Source organism: Platalea leucorodia, assembly GCF_965183815.1.
Source record: "Platalea leucorodia genome assembly, chromosome: 1".
NCBI lineage: Eukaryota > Metazoa > Chordata > Aves > Pelecaniformes > Threskiornithidae > Platalea > Platalea leucorodia.
Window position 1 is genome coordinate 123,859,224 of NC_138823.1, and position 24,373 is coordinate 123,883,596.

Consider the following 24,373-nt stretch of genomic DNA (forward strand, 5'->3'; position numbering starts at 1 on the left):
AGTATAGAACAGTGGAGATAATAGCTACAATGGCATTTACTATTTAAACAGGGATTTAGAAGTCTTTAAAATATGGATTGTTGACCTTATTGAGGGTTTATTATTGTCTCCTATATAAATAGACCTTTGTTTTTCAAGCTCTGTATATGACGTCATGAGTCTACCGCTTGAAGTACTTCCTGGGCACTTGTTCCTCAGTAGACCCTTAACATGACAAACCATAATGGTTCCTAAGAAGACGTCTTCATTTTTTGAGACATATGACATAAGAGACTGCAATGACTCTCTGGAGACTTCTGCAATCTCTTATAGCAAATGTGGCTGCCACACTGGCACTTTCATCCCACAAAGCTAAGAATATTTTGGAGCACTGCTGTTGGAACAGTGTACAATAACCACATTGCTGGAGGGAGAAATTTCTGTGCTTTCAAGAGGCCTTTATGTTTGTTTGAAGAGCTCACTAATCGTGCTAGGGTATATATGTCATAAGCTAATGGTCTGAAAAGTATCAGCTAGCAAAATCGAGTAGTTACAAAAAAGCAGAAAACCTCTAGAAACAGGTAACTTATACCAAATAGTTTTCTTATTTATTTGCTTTGTAAAATTGAAGTAAATGTAGCAAACCCACCAAAAAAACCCCAACAACAACAAAAAAACCCAACTTGTATTCTAGTGGGTTACAACTGAGCAACATCCTTTTTTTTTCCTTGAAGTCTCAATCATAAACACAAAGAATGGGTGTTTAGGATGGAAATACTTGTAAGTCCTTAGCCTTTGTAGCTATCATCATGCATAAGAAGGTACTATGACCAGATCTACCTCATTTATTCAAGTGTCTTTATCCTATAACAACATTCAAGAAGAGTAAACAAACTCTTGAAGAGTCAAATCAATTCCTTTCTAAATTCCCCCACATTTGGAGTCACTTCATGTACGAGAACACAGAAAGGAAACTCCAGTAACAGACTGTTTGCAGCTGAGCAGAAAGCAACCATTAGATTTTTTTTAACTTTGTGCACATGATGGAGCCAAGGCTACTGTAAACTGGTTTGTCTTGGACAGAATGAAGAGCCCAGCTCAGATAAGGTTTTGAGAAACTTTTCCATGGACCATACATTTGAATGTGCAAGTGCATCTTTCCCTTTTCTAACAGCCTGCCTATTCCCTGATGATGTTTTATCACCAGGAACTATATAGAAGAAATAACATTGTTGAGTTGCTTAAGAGTAAATTGATTTGGGGTTTATAAAAGGTACACTACAGCTGCTGATGGCACACCAGTAAAGAGAATACTGGGCTCAGGTCCAGCTGCAGACAGAGCGCTCGCGGTGGGACAAGGCTACGCACAGCTCTGCACCAAGCTCTGAAATCGTCTTTTCCTGTAACTTTATACTCCGCACATTATTATAAGCCTCCCTCTCCCCCCTGCTTATGTACCTTTTTCTGTGTGAAACTATTGTGTTTTGTGTGCAATCTGATTTCTTCGTAGCCCTGAACGGTAGACCTCCAGGTCTGCAGCTGACTTCTGCCAAACCCCGGGAAAATAATTGCCGCGTGGCACTTACCTCTCCTTCTCTGGGCCACGGCCTTCCATTCTGTGTGTATTTGCTTTGATTCTGGCGCTTCTTTTGCCCTCCGTCAGCAAATTTGCACAGCAAAGGCTCGGTGGGGGCTGTGAAGACAAGAAACCCAGTCTATATTAGCATCCCCCCCAAAGAAAGTGATTATACCAGCAACAGTAGTGCTTTGTAATACTGATCTTTTGAAGTAAAATCTTGCCTTCTGCAGATATTTTTTGCCTCTTTTAGCCTTGACTCCACTGGCAGCTGTTCTTACTAACTAAGCTTCAAAAAATATATACTGGCAGCCCTTAAAAGAATTTAGCAAATATTGTTGAAAAAATAATCAGCCTATGCAGAATGTTAAGTTGCTGTAGTGGAATAGTAGAGTCAGGCATTAGTTCCAGCTAAGTCAGACACGTATTCATGACCAGCATTAGTGCAAGGATAAACAATACTTCAGTAAAGCAGCTTTCTGTTTTTATTGTAAAAACTTTGCAAGACTGTTTAAGGAATAAGTGTTCTCACTATTTTTGTGTTTCTCGGCACCCAATCCTTTAAAAATCTGAATAAACAGAATAAAATAGAGACTTTTGCCAAGCACAGTCCAATTAGCTTTCTTTTCCTCTTAACTCCTCTTTTAAGCAAGTTGGCAGCTAAGAAAACCCCTTTCCTCTCCAACTGAGATCTGGTGTGTGTGAATACAATAGTCAGGGGGGCCGGAGCCCTGGCAAGAAAGGAATTTCAGAGCTGCACACCCCAAAAGGCAGCTCACAATAGGGCCCCCCAGTGATGAAATTACCACACATCAAATGGGTACAACAGAAAGGGAGCTTTCTGTCTTGGGATCTTTCCCCATCTACCCAGCGTTTAACAGCCTCCCAAACCATTTTCAGCCAAAACTGTAATTAGCTTGCTGGTGGGAGCTTGCCTTTGCTGCCTCCTTCTTAAAAGAGGGGCCAAATTCTACCCGCTTCATTAGGTGTATGTCAGGATTGTCCTTTATTGCCGACACCAACAGAGAAGTAAACCAATATTGGCTTGGTTGAAAGAAATCTAAAAATGATGTGTCACATATGAATTTTTGCAGGAATTTTTTGATTCCCAGGCACGACAAGTAGAGGCTGTAACTAATTAACCAGGGGTTTTGATGGAAAAAAGCAAGAAATCTGTTTTTTCCTCCTTGTGTCCTGTTTCTGGGAGGCTAGAAATGTTGAAAGAATAAAAGCTCAGGGACACAAAGGAAATGTTATGGTAGAGGGGTTAGTCAAGTTGCTGACTTATTTATTTGTAATAAAAATTATGATCTGGTTAAAGGATAAGTTCATATAATATTAAAACAAGCTCACCTCTCCCAACCTCTTAGTTACAGCCAGCTCAAACTGGGTCAGAAAGTGTAGATTAAAACTGTGATCACTTGAAAACTGCAACCAAGGAGCAATGCACATAGGGAATCTCACATCAAAACCACAATTTCGCACTGGGACAGCATCGCTTTGGTTACTTCTGAAGCTTTAACAGCTTTGTTTTTTCATTACCATTTTACCAGGCTAGTAATTTCCAAGGTCACCAGAAACTGAACTGCAGGGAACAATCCATTATTGGCAGAAATCTCGACTGTGTGACCCCAGAGGTCCTTCCCCACCTCTGACTTCGATTATTGTATCAGATTTTGGTAGAAGCAATGCTCAGCCAACCATTTTAAATTTAAAATAATGAAGGTTTAAAAGCATCCAGGTGGCCATGGAGATTCTTTCTGCAGATGGGGAGATTTTACAGGGCTGATTGCCCTGCACTTTCACCGGTTTTACTCCACAGCGCGATGCTGCGTGATTTCAGAGTGGTTACTTACAATTCACTTTGATGTGACTGTGAGGGAGGAGCAGGTGCTAAGCCAGCATTAGAGAAAGACCTATTAAACATCACATCTGAAGTTTCAAAAGCTTTTTGTTTTAGGCACTGAACAACTATCAAGCAGCATACAATACCATTAGGAGGAGCATGTAAAAACAATTTGCACATTGGATATTTACACATGCCATGATCATCTGCTAATGTACACATGTGGTATTAGCCCATATACTATGATGCGGTTGAGCAAGCTAGGAAATCATATGGTTTACTACATATCCTCTCTTTATATTAGCCAACCACAAATAGGAAGCTGTTGCCATTTCTGCAATTCCCAATATCCAGCATTACCATCTGGTGACCTCTTATTTGTTAACTTGGGGCTTCCTAAAGTTAACTGAGATTGAACAGAACTGCCAAACAACTTTACTCCCCTCCATCTAGAAAAAATGTGAAAAACATTGTACAGACTTTTCAGGAGGTAGGGAAGAAGATGGAAAAGGACAACAGTACCATGCCCTTCACAGGCAAGTTTCTGCATGGGAGGTTATATTCCCGTACAGCAAATTGAGGGGAATTCTGGGGAAAAAGTCGATCTGTGTTGATCAACATTAACATAAGCAAAAAGATCAAAAGAAAATGTTCTGATGGGAAGACAGAGTCCAGATAAGATGGTTTGGGGTTGTTTGTTGTTGTTTTGTTTTGTTTTTTGTTTTGTTTTTGTTTGTTTTTTTGTTTTAAAAAACACAGGCACATAGCACATTACAACCAGAAAGACAGAAAATTAATTTATTGGCTCTGAAGTGGTGTAGGTCTTAATGGTTTACATCTGGAAACAACTATGGTAACCAACCTCAAAACATAAAGAAATCAAATTAATAATCTGTCTTCTGTCAGGACATAAGGTAGAGTGTAAAAGAGTCTTAGGAGTTCAAACATGTTGCTCTAAGTACACATTAGAACTCACATCTCTGGTTTACTTCAGCCCTCTTGAAATCCCTTGTAAGAAAGGTTCTCTAGGCTTTGCAAGATCAGATGCCCATGAATATTTGACATTAGTACTTACTCTTACTAATCAAATAGATAACAACAGAAGATACCGGAAAGAGCATATCCTATTCCACTATATCAGCAAAAGTATTTCTAAGTATAATTCTCTTTTAATGGTTTCATGAAATGTCAGAAGTGCTTTAAAAATAATACATTTACTTCAGACAAGAAAAAAAATCACAATTAGGTAGTATGGTTATCAATTAAAAAAGAAAATATTTAGGAACTATTCAAACAATATCAGCGTTATGTGAATAATATTGAAGGACTGCAGCAGAAGTGGGATATTTTACGCCCAAATACTTCAGAAGGGGAGGAAGGAAAAAGAGGAATCTTTTAAACTTTTTCTGCTTTTGCTCTCTTCCATTCCAGACAGACACTCTTCAATTTATGGACTGAATTTTTACTTTTCTCCTTTTCTTCTGTATGAACACACTGGCTGAAAATAAATGCTTGTGTCCCTGCCTCTTCTCTCACCTTTTGCACTGCTGACTTATTAGAAAATGTAATTTGGATATCTGTAGATGTTCATATTCTGAACTGATAAGCACATCTTTTTGTATGGTTCTTGACATCCTCAAAGTTTTGAGCATGTGTGGTATTTTGAAGCATATCTGGAAAATCTACGGTTGGTATTTTCCTGTCAGAAAAGTGAGAATTGATTCACTTGAGACAAATTTCAGGCTATTCCATCCTGATAAACTCTTCAAGGTAAAAGGCACTGCTCTTTCTTTGACTTCTACCTGACAGTAACAAATAGAAATATCAAGAATAAATAACAGCTTTAACGTGAACAAGGTTCATTAAGCCATAACCCATTCTTCAAGGAGAAGATTTAAATGCTTGCGGTAGTTCCCACCCAAAGCCTGCTCTAGTTAATAAGACATAAATAGCCCTGAACTTGGCTTTCAGTCCTGAGAAGGAAGCGGGATCAAATTGATAGTGCTTCTAAACAGCATTTGCCAAGATATTCAGGGCTGCTTTAGGAGAGGGCAGTAGTTGCTAGTGTTCAAATTCTGTTCCCATGGAAGTCAATGGCTGAAGCCCTATCTCTCTTCAATCAGGCCCTGAATTTACTCTAAGAGTTCAGTGGAGGTGAAAGAGAGAGAGACTGGTCTTATGTCAGTCAAGCCTGTCAATATTGTTGGAATTCCCTTAGGAGATCAGCTTCTCATGCTCTGCTGCTTTAGATGGACAGACTGTGCAGACAGACAGCACTGAACTGCCAGAAGGCTGTTATATTACCCAAAGCAACACTGGTTTTTAAAATAGGACAAAACCTTTAGATGGAAGGAGATGGGGATAACAGTGTCCCCTTCTTGAATCTGGCAGCCTCTTAGAAATGTGCCGTCTCAGGAAAGCAACTTCAATTAAATGGGAGAATTCAACAAAAAAAGCAAACTTCTAACTAGTTCTGAATACATAATTTCCTTATCCTTTCATTCATCGGAAGGCAGATACACTTCAGCTTCTACATATGCAAAAATGTATATATTCATGAGCATGTGCTTCATAAAGGAAGATGAAAGCTGTCATTTGCATTCAGTGAATCTTTTTCGTTATTTCAGGTGCTTAGAAACTTTTTCTATCTTAAGAGTTACTGAGAAAAGCTTGTTCTCCACAACTTCCAATTCAGTCATATAGCATCATCTGCCCAGCAATGGCAGGAATTACATATATAAAAAAGTAATAACAAGAACATATTTATGTATTTTAACTGCTTTCACTATGAATATTTGTGAAGACAGAATATTTTCAAGCATGTCAGGAAGAGTTTAATCTCTTCTTCTCATCTTGTGCAAAAATGAAAGTAACATTTCTAGTAGATATCCTAGCAACAAGTGCATTGTGAACATTCATGTGGATCTTTAAATACCTTCATTTTGTTAATGTGAAGAAAAATGATGAGAAAGTCATTGGTACATCAATGAATGGTCAATGCACAGTCAATGATCTTTTTCAAAGTATGTTTTTATGAGAAAGTTGGATGAATTTATTTTTCAGCCTTGGCAAATCCTCCTTCACAATAAAAAAGGAGCAGAGAAATAATTGAGTTCACAATTACACCAAGCATCCAAACTGATCAAGCTTTGATAACTATTTTTCTTCTTAACTCTCTTCCAAATTTTAAGTATTTTGATAACATTTTCATGTGCAAATCACACAGAATACCTGATTGAAACATCCCTGCAAGAACCAACCCCTTTGTCTGCCACAGATCAATCATTTTTGGTATTTAAGAAAAACTTCACCCTACAGGAACATCAAAGCCACTTTGTAAGCAGACCTGTTTACTCATACAGTATTTCAGAGGAAGACATGAGAGACACAAAAGCTCTAGAAGCAAAGCAGGACAGAGCAAGTTAAGGTTCTGATTCTATACCTGAGCTCACATGGATGTACCCAGCAGGATTATGGTCTTTACAAAACCCACAGAGTTTATTTACAAAATGAATTTTGCTGTTGTAAGCTTTAAAATTGTAAAAGTTTCAGGACCCCACCAAGAGAGCGACACTCTGCTCTAGTGAGTCCACTGGCTTCTAGGAAAGTTCTGTCACACAGTACTTATTCATCCCAAAGTCATAAATAAGCAAAACACAAACTTCAAGGAAGATTAGAAAACACAATCATAGCCATTCTGCTCTTGGAAAATGAAGATGAAGAATTACAAAAGATGGTACATGACATGAAAGGACAAAAGGACATGTAAGGACAACGCGTTAGCCGACTAAGGAAACCGTGGTAATGAAGCAAATAAACACATCATCCTATCCCACATGGAATGCTTGACTTGTTGAAGGACAGAGTTGATAATTTGGTGGAGTAATAGATTTTGTCCCAGAAGTCCCCGATACTGGATGTGATGTCGCAGGAGAGACCCTAACATATATACATAGAAGTATAATGAAAGCACCCTATTACATGTTCAGATGATTCCTTGCTGCTCAGTGTTTTTGCAAGAGCCGGTGCTTTTACACAGGCCAAACAATATACAGCATATTTGTCCAGTAGGTTTACAATTAACTACATGATATTCAGTGGACTTATACAGCTGATTATGAAAGCAAAACAGTGAGTTAACATTGCATTTTAGTTTCTACAACATACCACTTTCACAATATAATTATAGAAATTTGGGAAACAGCTTTACATAACAAAAAATTAGCCCAAAGCAACAATTAAAAAGCAAACATCTGTTTGGCTAGCAAGGAAAAAAAAAAAAGTGATTTACTTTTGATAAGCTGTATTACAGCTTAAGTAATTATCTCCAGCTCACCCCTTTGTCTTAAGAAATGGGGAGCAATCCTTTCATCTTTTTGTATAACGATTATTTCTAAAGAGCAAGAATATATTAGAAAAGGAAAATAAATCCCAGAGGAGAAACAGTGTGTCAAGCATGAAGTTAGTGTTTTTATTCTGTGAAACGGAAATTACTTAGAGCAGGTAGAACAGCTAACCATATGCATACGTTGGAGAAACAGCATGCCACCTGTGAAGTGTGGTCCAGATCTTGTTGCTATCAATGCAAACACTCCAGATACTACATAGAAAAGTTATACTTAATCATATCGTCGCAGAAGCACCCATAAAGATTTGTTAGAGTGGATCAGAAACTAGAATCTCCTTTCTATGAGTAACTGCAACATTCATTTTACAGTTGGTTTTTGTTTAAAAAACTATTTTAGTTTTTAAATTTTCAACAGCAGAGCAGATTGAGAGCGCCTGATTCAGACCTATTAAAATGCTCCATTCCAATGTTGTTGATAAGGAGAAACTGTTATAACAGACAGCGTTAACTCAATACATTATTTTATGGAGATAATGTATAGAAACAGATGCTTCGATATGGTATTCAAACTTAAATAAAATCAATCAAAATAGCAAAGCTGAAACGCAGTATTAAAACAGTGCTGAAATGTTGTAACATGATGGCATAGCTTTATTTTAACAAACTCGGCTTCTCCACCAGCTCTAGTGCTGGTCTCCAGAGGAGAACACAAATGGATGAGGAGCAAATCCTGAACAGAATTAAGGAGTTAATTAATTAACTTTATTAATTAATAACTAATTAAATAATACAGTGTACTTTAATGTTGGATTCTGCCTTTATTTTACTCGTAAGGCTTGAATTAGAGGTCACAGAAGTTAGAGAGAGATTCTCAGTGAATCCAAAGCCACTCTACTGAAGTCAATTTTAAATTTGAGGTAGCTGTGAGCAAGAGCAGTCAGGCCTGTGATTTTTGCCAGAGAAAGCAGCTTCTCCAACTTGATGATACAGCAAAGTTCTGCCCCACTGGAGGTCTCTGGTGTAAAGCTGAAAAATATCAGCTGTAGTTCATCCTTTGCGCCCAGTGCTATGACAGCTCTTCACAACCTTAAACTATGGGATGAAAAGGAAGTGGGGTCTTTGAGGAGCAATTTGTTTTGCAGTTTTTAAATTTCTCGAAGAGCCTTTACAACAAAAGAGGAGGTCCTTTTATCGAACGACTGTGCAATGAAACCAACTAAGTATGTGCATCAGTTTGCAGAAATCATTTCACACATCTGTGCTTAGATCCATATTCTCCATGACTTTCAGACAGGACCCATAACCAACTGAAATTTGGGGCACATTGTTTTAATGTGCCAATTCTAATAACAAACCGTAGAATTTGGCTGGGTTAATACCTCCTGCAAAAACCACTTTGATAGACTCCCTTGGAATCCTGCCTTACTGGAAGAGCCATGTACCAAAAAATTGAGACAGTATCATATTTTGAAGAGGAGTATTGGTTACAAGTAATTCAAAGCACTTCACATATTATCTGTGAGACAGATGATAAATACACACTGAAACAAGTAGATATAAAATGCTATTTTGTTAAAAGAGCAAAGCGCCACACTTGCTCAACCAGCACCGTTAAAAAGTGAATGCTTAAGAAACCAACCCACCTTTCCATGCTTGGAGAATTTTTGTGTGGCATTTATGTGCCCCAGCTCCCCTGTATTTCTCTCATGCCAGAGTAACTAAGCAAAAAGAAAGAAGAGTCTACATAGTCTTTCTGGAAACTATGCAAGTAATTAGTAGAATAAAGATATGATAATGCAATGGTCCCCTATCAAGAGTTTCTCCCTGTTGACAATAGCTGACAAGTGTGAACGGTTTTCAACGAACAAAAAAAATATATATTTTTGTGTTTTTTTATAGATTTTACAAATGCTAATTACCATCTGGGATTCTGACTTCCATGATTTATTAAAAAAAAAAAAAAAAAAAAAAGAGGTTGCTTTTACCATTTTTATGCCATTGGCTTCTTGTACAATTACTGCTACAGAGGCTTATTATACTACACATGTTTGGGCAGGAGTTGATTCCTTCAAGTGAAATGAAAAAAAATGCCAAACTTAACAAATATTCCTGAAAGCATTGTAAACGTTTTACTGCTTTTCATTGTGAATTCCTAGACCATGACTTGCCACACGGGCACACGGTTCTGCCACGTGTGACAAGGAACTAGGATGGATCAGGTGAATAATATCCAATCCAAGATCCCAAGATCCAGTGAAGTTGATGAGAACACTTTCAATACCTTCAACAGCTTTTAGCACAGGCTTCTAGCCTATGACTTGAACTGGAAGTAAATATGGCAGCAGTTATGTTGGAGTCTCTCTTACGAACTTTGTTTTATCTCCCAGCATTTTTCTTTCAGTGCCACCACTCAGAAATTACAGGTGCTAGTATTTTATTGGGTCTTTAAACTGAAAGCTGCAATCCCGTCTTATTAGTAACAACATGTACAGAAAGTCAAGACAACTGCCTGCCTGTCATCAGGAACTAGTTTTCAGCAAAAAACTAGAGAGTGAGGTTCTGCTGTCTCACTGTATTGCCCCTCATCCCAGATAAGCATTAAAGCTGAAAGTTCATATGTTGCAGCAGTGAACTAGAGGACAGGTCTGAGCTGGATCATGGTCTTAAACAAGTAGCACCCTGACTTTAGTGCATTTACTTCATACTGATGTACCACTTGAATGCTCCTGTACCAACATACACCAGCTGAGTGTGTGGTCCCCGGACTCCAATCTGCAGGTAGAAGTCGACTGAAAAAACCTCATCCTCTAAATGTGAACACAATCCCACTATTTAAATCCCCTCTGAGAATGCCCTACGAGCTTCTAGGAAGATTGTACTTCATATACCTTTTTGCCCTCTCCCATAATCTCAGAAGTTATTTTGTTTGGATGAAAATGGAGATCTTGTATTTCTTACTGTTCAATTATTAAGGAACAGCAACAGAGTCAGCTTTATCTGAAAGGCTCAGCGATTTTTAAGTGATCTCATGTACTGTAATTTATAATGGAAAATCAGGTACAAATAGTGTGAGATGCTTTCTAGTTCCCCTCTAATGGAAATAAAATGAATCCCTGGTAATGGGTGACCCTACTTGCTTCTGCGGTCACCCATTTTACTTTTTAGTGTTCTCTTTAGTAGTCTCGGGAGAAAAGAGCAAATGCAAAGCTTTTATCTGAAGCTGCTTCTCAAAACAATAGCTCTGCGCTTCTGCTATAAAATCTATTTTTACTATTCTCATAAACTAATGTTATTGATCACAGAGACTTGCTATTATCCCACTAAGAAAAACTTAGTTGTACTGACAGTCCAGAGACAAAATGATTGGAATTTATGCAGTACAAAGAATTAATTCTGGCTCTGCTAATAACAGGCTATTTCATGTAGCTGTTTAAGTATTTCTTTATTATTTAGCATTGAATTGATTTATTTTAAATTTAATTTTATTAAATTACTTCTTACTTTTTACTAGTATTTATTTAGATAAAACAGACCATAACCATCACATCATTCCTTGTCTGTGTGACACTGCTAGAACTAACGTTACGGAGAAAAGACAATTCTTTTCAAACATATGTTTTCACTATAAACAAGGAAACCTGGCCAAATGTCTTATGTCAATACAATGATTTCTTTCCACCAGCATAATGATAATTGCTGTACACAGACATTTATTTTTGACTAATTAAGGTTCGGTCTTGGCATTCGCTGCTCACACTCCAACATATGTATACCATTAATGTCCAGAAGAGCTTATGCAATCCAGTGCTAAACTGCGTGAGGAAAAAATGCTTCAGTTAGGACCATTAGCTTATTTAATTCAGACATACATGTTTAAACACTACATCTTGTTTACTGATTGTGGGGAAAGACACATTTGTTCTGTCTTTGCGAATGGTCACTGCAATAAAAAAGTGGGCATATATATAATGCTAACATTATCTGCAGCTCTACTCATAGCCTGTGAAGAAGTAGCAGTAGAAAATTCTTATAATACGAAAAAAGATTTGGTTTGGGTCAAGATGCCCTGTGCATGGTCAAAGCAGTAACATAACCTTCTTGATATCAGAGCTGAAACAGCATATTCCTAGAAGCACTGATGAGTGGGGATGCATGAAATATTCCTGTGTAAATGAAAAAATAAACTCAATTTTTAACCAGCTATCCATCTGTTCAACAGTTCAAAAATATTCAGAAATATTCAGATTTATTTTTCTCAGACTGCCTAATGAAAATCCTTTTATTTAAATCAGTTCTAATTAACACACATTCCAACGACTACTGGGTGCAGCAGCAAAAACTCCAATCACTTATAATCTCTAACATAGCTGAGCAATATAATTTTGCCACTACTGTGGGAAAGAAGGAAAATCTGAAGGGAAAATTCTTTTTTTTATTGTTATTGCCCTTCTTTCATTTTATTCTTCTGCATTCACTGGAAGATATAATGCGTATGCCCTAAAATGAGGGAGTTTGCTAGTAGCTAACACACAGCATCGCCAACTTCCTCTCTTAAATGCAGGAACACCTTTAAAAAGTGGATTTGACCCTGACTGTGTCAGAACCGTGGCTGGGTATAGGTTACACAGCACAAAGCATTTACGAGATGGTGACTGACTGATTCTTAAAGGCAGGAGTTCATTTTGCTGTAGTAGAGAATATCCAAATCACGCTAAACACCATGGACAGGATAATTACTGTGTACCACAAAACCTCACTGTGTGCTCTACCATCTTCTCCTGTAAACAGGCCCAGAGGGAGGGAGGGAGGACTTCATAAACAACATATAAGTAAAGGACACTGATACCCTTTCCTTCCTTCTCCCCGGCAGAAGGGGCGAGCAGCAGCTCAGAACATGGACTGCCGGCTAGGCAGCACCACAGGACACACCAAAACCCCCTGCAGCTCCAATTTGATGCATTGGCTGCTCCTCACGGCAACTTCCAAGCCCCGAGTCTGCAAGACAGGCTTTCTGGGTGCTACTCAACTGAACGTCACTGCTCCCCTCGCCAAGTGCCTGCAGGTAGGAAGCAAATGTGGCACTGGCATGTATGTGCCGGGAAAGGAAGAAAAGGCCTTGGAAAAAAAAATTGCTCAGTGACTCCATTTCCTTGAAGGGCAAGGTGGCAACAAGCCCTTCAAGCGTATCACCACCTGGAGCTCCTGCCAGGACATGGAGGCTTTGCACCAGCTTAAAGTCTCTGCCTTCAAGGCACAACTGTACCTGTGATTTCCATGACAGAAAACTGCACATGGCTTCACTGGGAATTTTCCAGTAAATCACCTATTTATGACAATACTTTATCCAAGGGAAAGAAAAAAAAGTGAAATTATCATCTTTTCCCGAGACAATGGAAGATCTTACTCATACTTCTTAGCTCTTTTCAAAATGTGTCGATGATCCCAACACTAAATCTAATACGCTATGACATAAGGAAAATTCTAACAGTTTAAAAATCCTTTATTGCCATCTGAGACAATATCCTAGAATATTAAATAGATAATACTAAACCCTTCTCAAATTTTCAAGTGCAAAGCTGTCAGCTGAGGGTAGAGAAGGAAGCAAACTTACATATTAGAGACTGAGTGATAGCCTAATCTTCTTTACCTCTGTGCAATACATGTCTCAGAGGTTGTATGAAGGTCATGCTAGATCCTGCTTTGCCATGGGTCCAAAAATACGAAAGGAATGTGACTTCAATGCTAAGCTTGGAAAAGTAAAAATCAATCCTTCCTGTACTCTTTCAGTTAAAAATACTGGAATAATAAGAACAGGAGCAAGCCAAGCACAACAAGGAAGAATAGCTGAAAAAGAAAAATAAGGTATAGAAATAGGCGAAGAAAAACACCTAAAGAAAATGAAGGGAAAACCAGGAAGAGCAGGAAGCGGGATACTTCTAAATTGCCCTTGAAAATGTTCTAGCTTCACACAAGAACAAATGCAACTCATGTCCTTATCCATTTCTGGATTACAACAGAGGCCTTCACAAGTACAAAGATTGCAGCAAGAAAACACTACAACTGAAAAAGCAAATGGATGGGCTAAATGTCACTGCCTACAGCAAACAGAATGACGGAAGTTCATAAAAATTGTGGTTTTATCTGAAAACAGAGACTGAAGACCTGTTCTGTTGCACTATGAGGAACCCACTAAGACTGTAGATGGTCTCAGAGTAATTATATGGCATCAAAACATGAATGAAACTAAGGAGATTGTAGAGTCTCCTCTACACAAAACCACCAAGGCTCTGTTATCAAAGTCAGTTTAAAAGCTTATCTCAAAACTCTATAGATGACCCAAAACTTATGTGCCACAGGAGATAAAATTAGAGATAACTACATGAAAGATAACACAGCAAGAACCTCTCTGCCAGATAAATTATGTTATGAGAAACAGCAGCAGGCTCTGACACCAAAATCCAACCATTCTTTAAGGCTTTGTCCCCATTTGGGTGGGATCCTTCCTTGGTTTGCAGGCCTGTGGATACAGCCATGTCGACATGATGAGTCTGTGTGCAACTCTATTCAAAGCATGATTACAACCAAACAGCAGTATCAGAGTCTGGCCTGACAAAAGCTGTCTCCAACTGATGTGAAGCAGCAATTTTCTTCAGAGCAAATGATTTCATGAATCAGCCAGCAGGGAGTGACAACATTCTGCTGCCAGTGACTATGTGTATGACCTCTGGGTTGCAATTTCCACCAGCTTAATAAGAGTCCATTGCAAATGTGATCATATTTTTCACTCTGCTGTTAACAGAGATGCTAATCTGGCTCTCAGTTTCCTTCCTTTCTTTTTTTTTTTTTCTTTTTGCCAACTTTATTGCTTACAATGTAGTATTTCCCTGGAGACAAAGAACAAAGTCTACTCCACGCTGCTAATAAAACGTGAAGACAACACAGTAGAGTAAGAATTAAAGGGCTGCAACTTTTCTACTTTGAGGAATGTGGCAGGCCTAGCAGAGACCTCATGGCTTTCGCCTGCCATGAGAAGGCCAGCTCAGTAGTGAACTTTGCAACCTGGTGAGAGACAGACAGACTGAAGTAAGAGGGAGAAAACCTTTTCTAGAGCATTTTCTGGTACAGATCTAGAGACGGAAGAAAAATTCCACAGTCCTGAGGATGGTCAGAAGAGGAACAATGAAGTTTAAATGAAGGGTAAGGTAAAAACTGAGTAACAAAAGCATGAATACTACCCAAATTTTTCCAAAAGTTCTCCAAACACTTCAGCTAGGATCTGCACACAAATAAAATCTCCAGAATTGAGATAATAATGAATAATTGAGATAATAATGAACCACAACACACTGATGTCAGTATTAATGCGACACAATTAACAGAATACTGTACTGCCTCATGAGACTTGATGATAACTCTAAAACATGGTAGAAAGCAGTTTATTTATAGTTTTAATAGCACTGTTGAGGAGGGGAATAATGGAAACACAGATTTTATTCAGAATCAGGATTCTAGTTGATTGTTGATCCTAAAAGGAGCCACAACAAATGGTTAAAAATGCTGCCATTTGTTATTCCTATGCAGTACAGTTCCACTTCTTGGGCTGTTACCAGTGGGGAGGACAGAGCCTCAGGCTCTAAAACTCAGCTCTGAATTGAGAAGGAAGAACTTCTAATACTGGAGATAAGATAACCAGTGACACCAAGACGCCATGCCAAGAGAAGCTTTATTGAATAGGCCAGCATGGACTTGCTAGTGGAGTCGGAGATGAAAAATCTAAGATTCGTTGCCTGCACCTCTGTCTGAGGTGCCCAGAGAACTGGACTAGTTGGACATGTGCCATATAATTAACGTGCATCTATCAAATTGTGCATTCAGTGGGACAGAGTCATATGAGATTTCCTGGAAACTTACTGGTTGGCTACATGGTATGTGCACTGGGTTTTTAACTAGCCTGGACAGAACATATTTCCTGGACAGAAATACAAGCACGTGTGACATCGGATGCAATCACAGTGCCTCCGGGCTCAGTCCAGCCTGTTCGCACTAGGCTGCTTTTGCCCCTAGATAAGCAAAGATGAAAGTGCATTTGGGCAAAAGCTCTTGGTTGAGGATGCCTTTGTGCCAAACCAGAATAATATTGCACATTTGTACCAAGAAGACTTGCTTTACAGTACTAGAAGAAAAAATATACTTATTTGAAATGGTCAGCTTGGATCAAACTTGCTTTTATTAACAGTTTTTACTGTGTTTACATAACATATAAAATGAACACAGAGTTATTCCAGGATTAATCCTGTATCTCTTATTCCTGCTTTATAATTCCGTTGTAGGAGCGTCTTCTCATACTAACTCAACTATTCATATTTACATTATGCAACATGTACTACTATTGCAGGATTAGGGTACAAGCATGCTTATGTAGTTCTCAAGCTGTGTCATGCCATGCTCCTTCAAGGTAACTTCTGCTGCCACTTTTTGTATATTTAATAAGGTGCGGTTTTTTTATGGCGCTTACCACAGACTTTGTTTGCAAACACCTCACAAGCACTAATGAATTCATTCTCCCAGTAGGTAGTGAAGTATTTTCTTTGTTTCACAAAGAGATGAGCTGTAGCACAGGGATAATGCAAGTTGTCCAGTGTCACACAGTCACTGAGTACAGATCTCGTGAGTTCTTGTGCAGTATTTATTCACAAGATAACCCTCCTGAAAGAGCTCTGCCTAGGTGCCCTATTTTCTCAGCCTCATTTCCCACTTCACTCCATTTGAGGAAAGATCTCTTTCACCGATCCAAGTTTGCAATGCCACAATCAACTCACTACAATGCTTCATCAGAAGACAGCTCGACCTACAGTGCCCATGAAAATTGAGCTTGTAACGATAATAAGGATTGGATGCCATTATAGGTGTACATAGATACATTTCTCTGTGTGTGTTTGTGTCTCTGCACATAACATATATACATACGCATATCTACATATGTGCATGTTACCAGGTATCTGTGGAAAGTTATCAAATACAGAACATCAGAACAGTCAAAGTGCAGCTATCTAAAGCTTCAAACAAACCTGTATTATTTACTGTTGAGCTATTCCAAGCTCACACTCCTATATCCCTGGAGGGCAATGTCACCTAATAGGTTGTACTCACATCACTGTCATCTTCATATAAGGCCAAAGATGATGCTATTGCGAAGACAGACAGAAATGAGTCTGTACTTATAAAATTCAGTTTAGCTAAATATAGACTTGTCCCTGTTTACTTTCAAGAAGTTTTGCAGCCTGATTTCAAGAATAGCAAAGTACAGTTGAGTATCCAAAATTTACCTACTTTCGCAAACCTCTGAGATTTTCCTACCACGTCCCTATGTCGAACAGTCTTAGGCACAAGTAAAGAGGCAGTTCAAGACACTGAGGCCTTAGAGAATAGCATGCACAAATCTGAATGCCTGCACAAGGGAAACTTGAAGGGAAAACAGAACAGTCATTTTCTTCCCTGCATTTATTGTCTTGCTGCTTCGCAATCAATATTCTTTATTTTTTGTAAACCCAGTTTCCTGTTGGCAAGGCCCACGTCCATCCCCAGGTCTCACTCCACATTTACTGTCAACATTGTTCAGCTTGCAGACTATGGCTCTGACAACTCCGGTGAACGTGATTTCAATGGTCTCCTCTCCTCCGTGTGTGATGTGAAACCCCTCACTTCAACACCAATGAGCTACCTCTGAACAGAAAATGATGTCTGGGGAGTGAAGCTTTGCAGCAAAGCTGCTGATGGTGCGACCACGATGGAAGCTGTGACTGTTCAACATCTCTTAAAATCAGAATAATGCCATGTAATTGTTTTATTGATGGATTTAGCAGCCCAGATTTAGCCCCTGAAATATAAAAATGTAGGCTTCTGTTGTTTGCTTCCTTTTTGTTTTAAATGATTGATAATTATTTCACAAATGTCTTCCCCTGACATTTGATTTGCTAGATAATACATAAACATACAGTTTCTAATGGGTTTTCCGGCCTTTTAACCTAATTTCTTTTCTCATTACTTTTCATTTCATTTCCAATTCTGATATAAAATCTATGTTCCAGAAAATTTTTGCGTGATCTGAAGCTCCCTCACTTTAATAACGTACAGAATGATATTTTAAAACAACAACAAAGCCAAGATCTTCCAACCCAAACCATTCTGTGATTCTATGATCAATGACAGCAGAGAAGCGAAATCAACTCATATTTTTAACTTTTCTCTTTCATGTTGAACTGCTTCACACACACTCTCTCCAAGATGGTTCCAAAATTATGTTGGAAACTCATAATTATTTTGTGTATGTGAACCTTTAAAATAAATCTGCCACATGAAAACAGTTGAGTGAGGACAAAGGAAGACAGTTCAGCATAAGAATACACATATTTTTCTGTCAAATACTGGCTGGCATTGTTACTCTATTGCAAGGATTTATTAGCTAATTAACGATTAGGCAGATCATGGTGATAATCATTAAGAAATGAAAATTACATCCTTTACATTTTTATAACACAGAGAGGAAATAATGGCTAGAACTTGAGGGACATATATGAGTGTGCATAAAACAATGAAAAAAATCTCAATGTTGAGGGAAGAGAAGTAGTTAGTAAGTATTCCAGTACACTCACTCATTTCAGTGGCAGTGACTCACAAAGTCCAGTAATTTATTTTCCATAACAGCATTTACACTCTTTGAAACAAAGCAGGTTGTAGTAGCAATTGTTCTGAGTGTATCTTTGGGACTGTATACATTTACTCAAATTTCCTCTGCATGAAGAATTAAACTGCTTTTTTTGGTCTTCCTCAGTGAGTATAAATCTGTTGAAGTCAGTGGGACCATGTGATTATTGGTCTTCTGGCACTCCATGTCCATGTACCACTCCATTCATAAATGCATAAAAATGCAGGTCAGCTTTCTAAAGAAAACTACTTAAAAGTTTAAAGGATCATCGGCCTTTTTTTTTTTCCTTTGACAGAATCCTACATGACTAGGAGCGAGACATAAATTTTTTTTTTCCAGTGAAGATTCTCAATATGCCACCTGTATATCATCATTCTTTACACGAAGGCCTACCGAGATTTCCTAGCACTACATTAAACAAATTAAGCACGTTTTTGTACTGCTACATTATTCAAAGCATTGCTCCCATGCTCTAAGAACAGAAGTCTTCTGAAAGAGAAGTCTAAAGAGAACACATCCAATCTGCTATTCGACCTATTTTTTCCATTCTAAAGTCTCTTTTTTTTGAAGGTGTGGCTGTGGGTAGAAAGGATAACACAATAATGATCTTCAAGCAACAATACCTGTATTGTAAAATCGCAATTTATTCAGATGTCCTTTCCAGTGTAGCCTAAAGAAATAACCTGACATGCTAACAGACAGGTTTCTATTTAAACAAAAAAGAAAAAAGAGAAGTCCTTAAGAAATAGCCTCTAAAAAACATGTTTTTGACTTTCCTCCTTGAATTCCCCTGACAGAAGTAATGAGTGAGGTGACAGGAAACCTGATATTAATTCTGCAAGTTCTAACTAGATATGCAGGAGATCTAAGCCCAAGGAATAGAGCTGGAATGCAGAGCAAATAGGCAATTATTCTGAGCAGAAGAATTCTGTGCCTGATGATGACTTGCCTGTCTCTGTTCTCCAGTGTCGGTTCTACAGAGACTGTAATCTTCTATGTTGATGCCTATATTCAATCTTAATGCCTGATACTGAGTGATGGGAAGCTGTAGGGATTCTTGCAAGATTCATCGTTAATGGGTGTAACTGAACTGGCACGTCTGCCCGCGATATTTCATAATCACCTACGCTACGTGATCAGAATAATTACTTAGAACCATGCAGAGCACCCATCTCAACATGGCACTTTTTGTTCTACAACTTTTGCCACCTTCTGCTTTACCTTTAGACACTCATCTTTTAAAAATAATAAATGCTGGTAAGAGGATATGCAATGATTTCCCCCCTTTTGCATGCACTCTGAAGGAATCAAAATGCAAATTTTTGCCACATGCTGGCATGGCTAGAGCTCTCCTTCTCTACTGTCTGTGTGGACCATTCTATACTGATGCAAGTTATACTCAGAAAAAAAAAAAAAAACAAAACAAAAACAACCCTCCTGTCAGAAAGAAAACTAAAGATTTTGCATGAAAAAATTTTTAGAAAGGAAAGAAAATCCTGCTGCAAATGTGCTTTTCAAGTAGGTTAAAATTTATCCAGCTCTTTTTTTCCATTATTAATCTTCTGCTTCTTGGTCCTCTCTTTTCCAAATCCAACATCTGCTACCTTTGTTAGCATATGACATGCAGGAGATTTATTTGCCTGTAAGGCCTCCCCGTACATAATGCAATTGCTATGGTTTCTGACCTATCTGAACACTATCATTCGCAGTGGACTGCATTCATTTATATGAATGGACTTTCATGACCAGGATTTCAATGACCCACCAGCAGAAACATTCTCGGTATTTGCCTCTCTTGCATTATTGTAAGAAACAAGAAAAGGAAAATGACATAGGGTCTACCCCAGGGCAGGGTGTTCCAATTTACTGTACCACGCGTCTGACAGTTGATTCAGGCATGGGGACACCATGCATGGCTCCTTCCTCTAAACCTACCTTCGTTTTTTCTGCAGTCTTCCCAATCACTTCAAAATTAAGGAAGCATACTGAATAAAATATATGTTCAAAATGTACGGTACTATCACATGATGGAAAGTGTTCCCACCCAGTTTATGTGAGAGAGTCCTATGGTTTTATTCAGTTTGCTAATAGCAACCATGCTTTAAGATCACTACAGTGCAATCTTCATTTCCAATCCCATCACAACACATGGCTAAAAATTATTTTCTGAAAGCTGGATCTCATCAGATCTTCATATCAGAGTTTATGTGGCTTTTCTGGAGATCAATATGAACATGCGAATATTGGCCCCAGGAACTAAATAAGGTAAGGTCGACAAGCGAGAAGCCAGCAAAGCTAAACAAGGAAAATCATACAATTTCAGTTGTAAAATCAGATTGACAATGGCTTGTGTTTGTTTTTAACAGTCATGCCTAGTTAATTCCCTTCAATTAGTAATTGTTGAAACTTTAGTTTGAATTTAAAAAAATCATATTACAAAAGTAATTTAACAATGGTTATTACCACTTAAGTCTTTCAGACGTGCAATTATGCAAATCCACCACACACAATTCTGACCATATTTTCTTTACTTGGTTGAAATCACTGTTAGAAGAATGAATTTACATAATGGCATCTGCTACTCCTCTTACAATTTGTATTTCAAAAATAAAGTGTGTGTGAGGTAATTTGTACAGCAGTTTCACTAGTCCTCATTTAAAACAGTTGCCATTTCAATTTATTTCATCTTTGTTTAGTAAGGATGCAAATACAGGACTGAGAATAAGCAAGAAAACAAGAATACAGTTTAGGATATTTGCCAGTACTGGTCTCATTTCCAAAGCACATGCTCTCTGAAATGTGCGTATTTCATTTTAGATATAGCCAGAACATATATGCAGAGCTAGATACAATAAAAGTTCCCATTTTTGGAGTACCATGAAAATGCGTATGTTTTACAAAACTCAAAGCATAAAACCAAAAATTATAAAACCAAAAAATATTCACCTCAATACTCTCTGCTGACTTCCTCCTCCAGTTCTCCTGAGTGGGGTATTTGAAGATTCTGGGCTCTTCAGTACTCTATCACATGGCAAGTTAACAAAATGGTCCTTCATCTAAACAACCCTGTGCTCCAGCCCATTTCATATCAGCTCTCACTTGGTAATTTCCTTCTGATTTAATTTCCTACCAATCCCGCGTTCCCTATTGCACTGAATGATTCCATATTTGATGACATCTTATTTTCTGTTTTTTCTTATTTCTTGACTACCTAATTGGTTGACTTGAGTCTAACAGCACTCAATAAATCAAAAGCAAAAATCTTGACTAAAAATTGCTTCATGTTAAAAATCGCTTCATGTTTCAGTAACCCAATGATTTCATTTACAGAATAATGCAAAGACACTCCACCCCACCCCACCCCCCCCCCCAAAAAAAAAACCCCAAACCCTAAAGGCATAAATGGACCACTTTATTCCTATAATACTGTGGCACACTGGGCTGAACGTCTTATCCTCACCCTCACCATTATTATGGGTTTGAATTACTGGAGTGCAAGGGAGGCTATTGTATTATGTACCCTACAAGCAACAAACAAAGCGTTTACCACTGAAGTAAGAAACAAGAAACAACAGAAATATAACACAATATATAACACAATATCTGGCACTGTTCTTTATGCACAAATAATATAACTCATGCCAATTTTCTGGTAGTGTCATCGCAAACAGAGATATGAAGATGGATGAGGAGAACTGTGATGGAGACTTACAGATGCTTCTGCATTCCAGATACATACAACACAGAAAAAGATTGCACATTTTACAGTAGAGATGGACCAAGAAAAAGGTGTTACAGCTCAAATGAAAGTTAGTTCAAACTCATATTCAGGACCACTGAAATATCTGAGGTTTTACTGCTCGGTCATAATGCAGGAACCTTTTGTGATTTTCATTCAGGAGAGAAATGCTGTGAAATCACATTACTTTGGACAGAATAATAAATACTTGGGAATAAAATAAAATACTGCACTTTTATCTGGTTCCAAGTTTTCTGTTTGTTTTCAGATTTTCTGTCCTTGTTCTCAGTTTTCTTTGTTATTTCAACTTAAAAGTTTCCTTCTCAATTTTAAATGGGAAAAAAATGAGCACTTCTTTTAAAGGTTGTCAGCTCTTCCTGAATTCTGTAACATGTTCCCTTGTCTAAAGATATCTAACTTTGACTCCAGCTTCTCCTGTTTTGAGTGACAAAATGAAAATTAGATCAAAGAAGCTGAAGTTCAACATTGCTGTTGTTGACACTTTCTTTGTGAGTCCTTTTGCTCACCATTTTCACCTAAGATATTTCTTTTAGCTATTCTCGGTGTTTTCATTAAAACATTTCATTTTTATGTATCTGACATATATTGTGCTTTAGAGTTTTTTGGATATGAAAACACTGAAATTGTGTTTTAGCCCACCTTATGAAACAAAATTCTTAAGTTATGAAACATTTCACAGAATGGTGTTTCCATTTTTTGGCACTTTGGAATTAACTCTAACATTAAATTTGAACAAAAAACTGTCTGCCTTTCCCTGTGTTTTTCTGAAAACAACAAAAGCAAAGTATTGCACCCGTGTTCAAGAATTTAAACCCTATGTCCATATATCCTAACACCACCAACATTCAGAATGATTCAACAGTCAGCTACTAATTGTGTCACATCTGTACAGTAAGAATCACAGAAATAAGAACAGACTCAGTAGGTGATTATTCAGTTATTACTAGAAGTAGAAGCAGTCATAGCAGTGCGTGCATACTGCCTTGGAAAATACCAAGATAATATCTATGCCACAAAGAGTACAATCTAAATTAGGGAGACAATATAATATAATGAGAAATGCATACAGCCTTTGAATAGCACATTTGCACATAAATGAATTGAAAATAACACATATTCCATATAAACATTTCTTGCTCTTTTTTGTTAACTCCTCTGAATTGACACATCTTACCACACGGCAGCACGACTGCTAAATTTGCAAAGACATTAACACTGGGAAATTCTACCTAGGTGTTTATTTCTGCTTGTAGCATGCATTTGGGAACTGTGAGAGAACAATGAGGCTGGGCCAGATCCAGATTTCTCTGAAGCCCATACATTTATGGTATTTTTTTACCTGTTAGTAGTTAAAAAATCAGTTTCTTTAAAAACGAGGCTGAGAGCTGCTCTTGCCTTTTGTATTTTAAGCCATGCTGCTAAATACTTTTTTGGTTTTCTACTTTAATTAAGAAAACGTGCATATGTAATAATAACCCTGGATATTCCTTACTCTCTACACCTTCTGTAAGTGTGCTAACCCAGTACTTATTGATTTGATACTGGTAACAGGCGCTACCTACAGTACGACATCTGCTGAATCAATCACTATTACCACAGCGCTACATTACAACTCGGTCCAAGGTTTTTGTGTTCACTGCACAAAGTAAATAATGCTTATTGCTGAAAAACTACCAACCTCAAGCCAAGCACGCTGTGTTATCGCATATTTTATTATAACTTGTGATACTCAACCATGCTCAGTGTGCTCATCCGCGCACTGGCTTTCTGAGGGAGGAAATGGGGGAGTCTCATCTCTCTGCCAAAAGGAACTATAAGAGAGAGTCATTACAGCTAAGCCCATAATAAAAGATTGTGCCATGCCATCCGCAGTTCAAGTAATTTCTCATATTCTACTGCATTCAGTATTCAGCCTTAACATGGAACAAGTTACTTTTCCCTCTCACTGACAGGTTAGCACCTTTCCAAACCACTTTTTAAGAGACCCGGCAAAACCAATGCTGCTGTTCCCCTTGCTCTGTGCAATCAGAACCAAATTTTTGTTGAAGAGAAACACGCTTAGACCACCAGCCCAATACTTAGTGTAGGTACAAACAATGAGTTCTTTTTCTATGAAGTAGAGTGCATGGGGGAGGCTTCTCAGGATAATTTCTCTAAGC

The 24,373-nt window shown here is 38.0% G+C and overlaps 1 protein-coding gene across 4 annotated transcripts in view; it reads right to left on the bottom strand.

The window, feature by feature from the left end:
- RBMS3 (RNA binding motif single stranded interacting protein 3) overlaps positions 1 to 24,373 on the bottom strand; it is a gene marked incomplete at both ends in the record, with an annotated part of 445,352 nt that overhangs the window by 81,917 nt on the left and 339,062 nt on the right. For 3 of the 4 annotated variants that reach the window (XM_082306039.1, XM_082306038.1, XM_082306037.1), the window contains one exon: positions 1,566 to 1,672. In XM_082306039.1, the coding sequence (XP_082162165.1) occupies positions 1,566 to 1,672 (107 nt within the window). Of the gene's footprint in view, positions 1 to 1,523; positions 1,673 to 24,373 lie in introns of all 4 variants that reach the window. The other variant, XM_082306036.1, reaches the window with a different exon arrangement.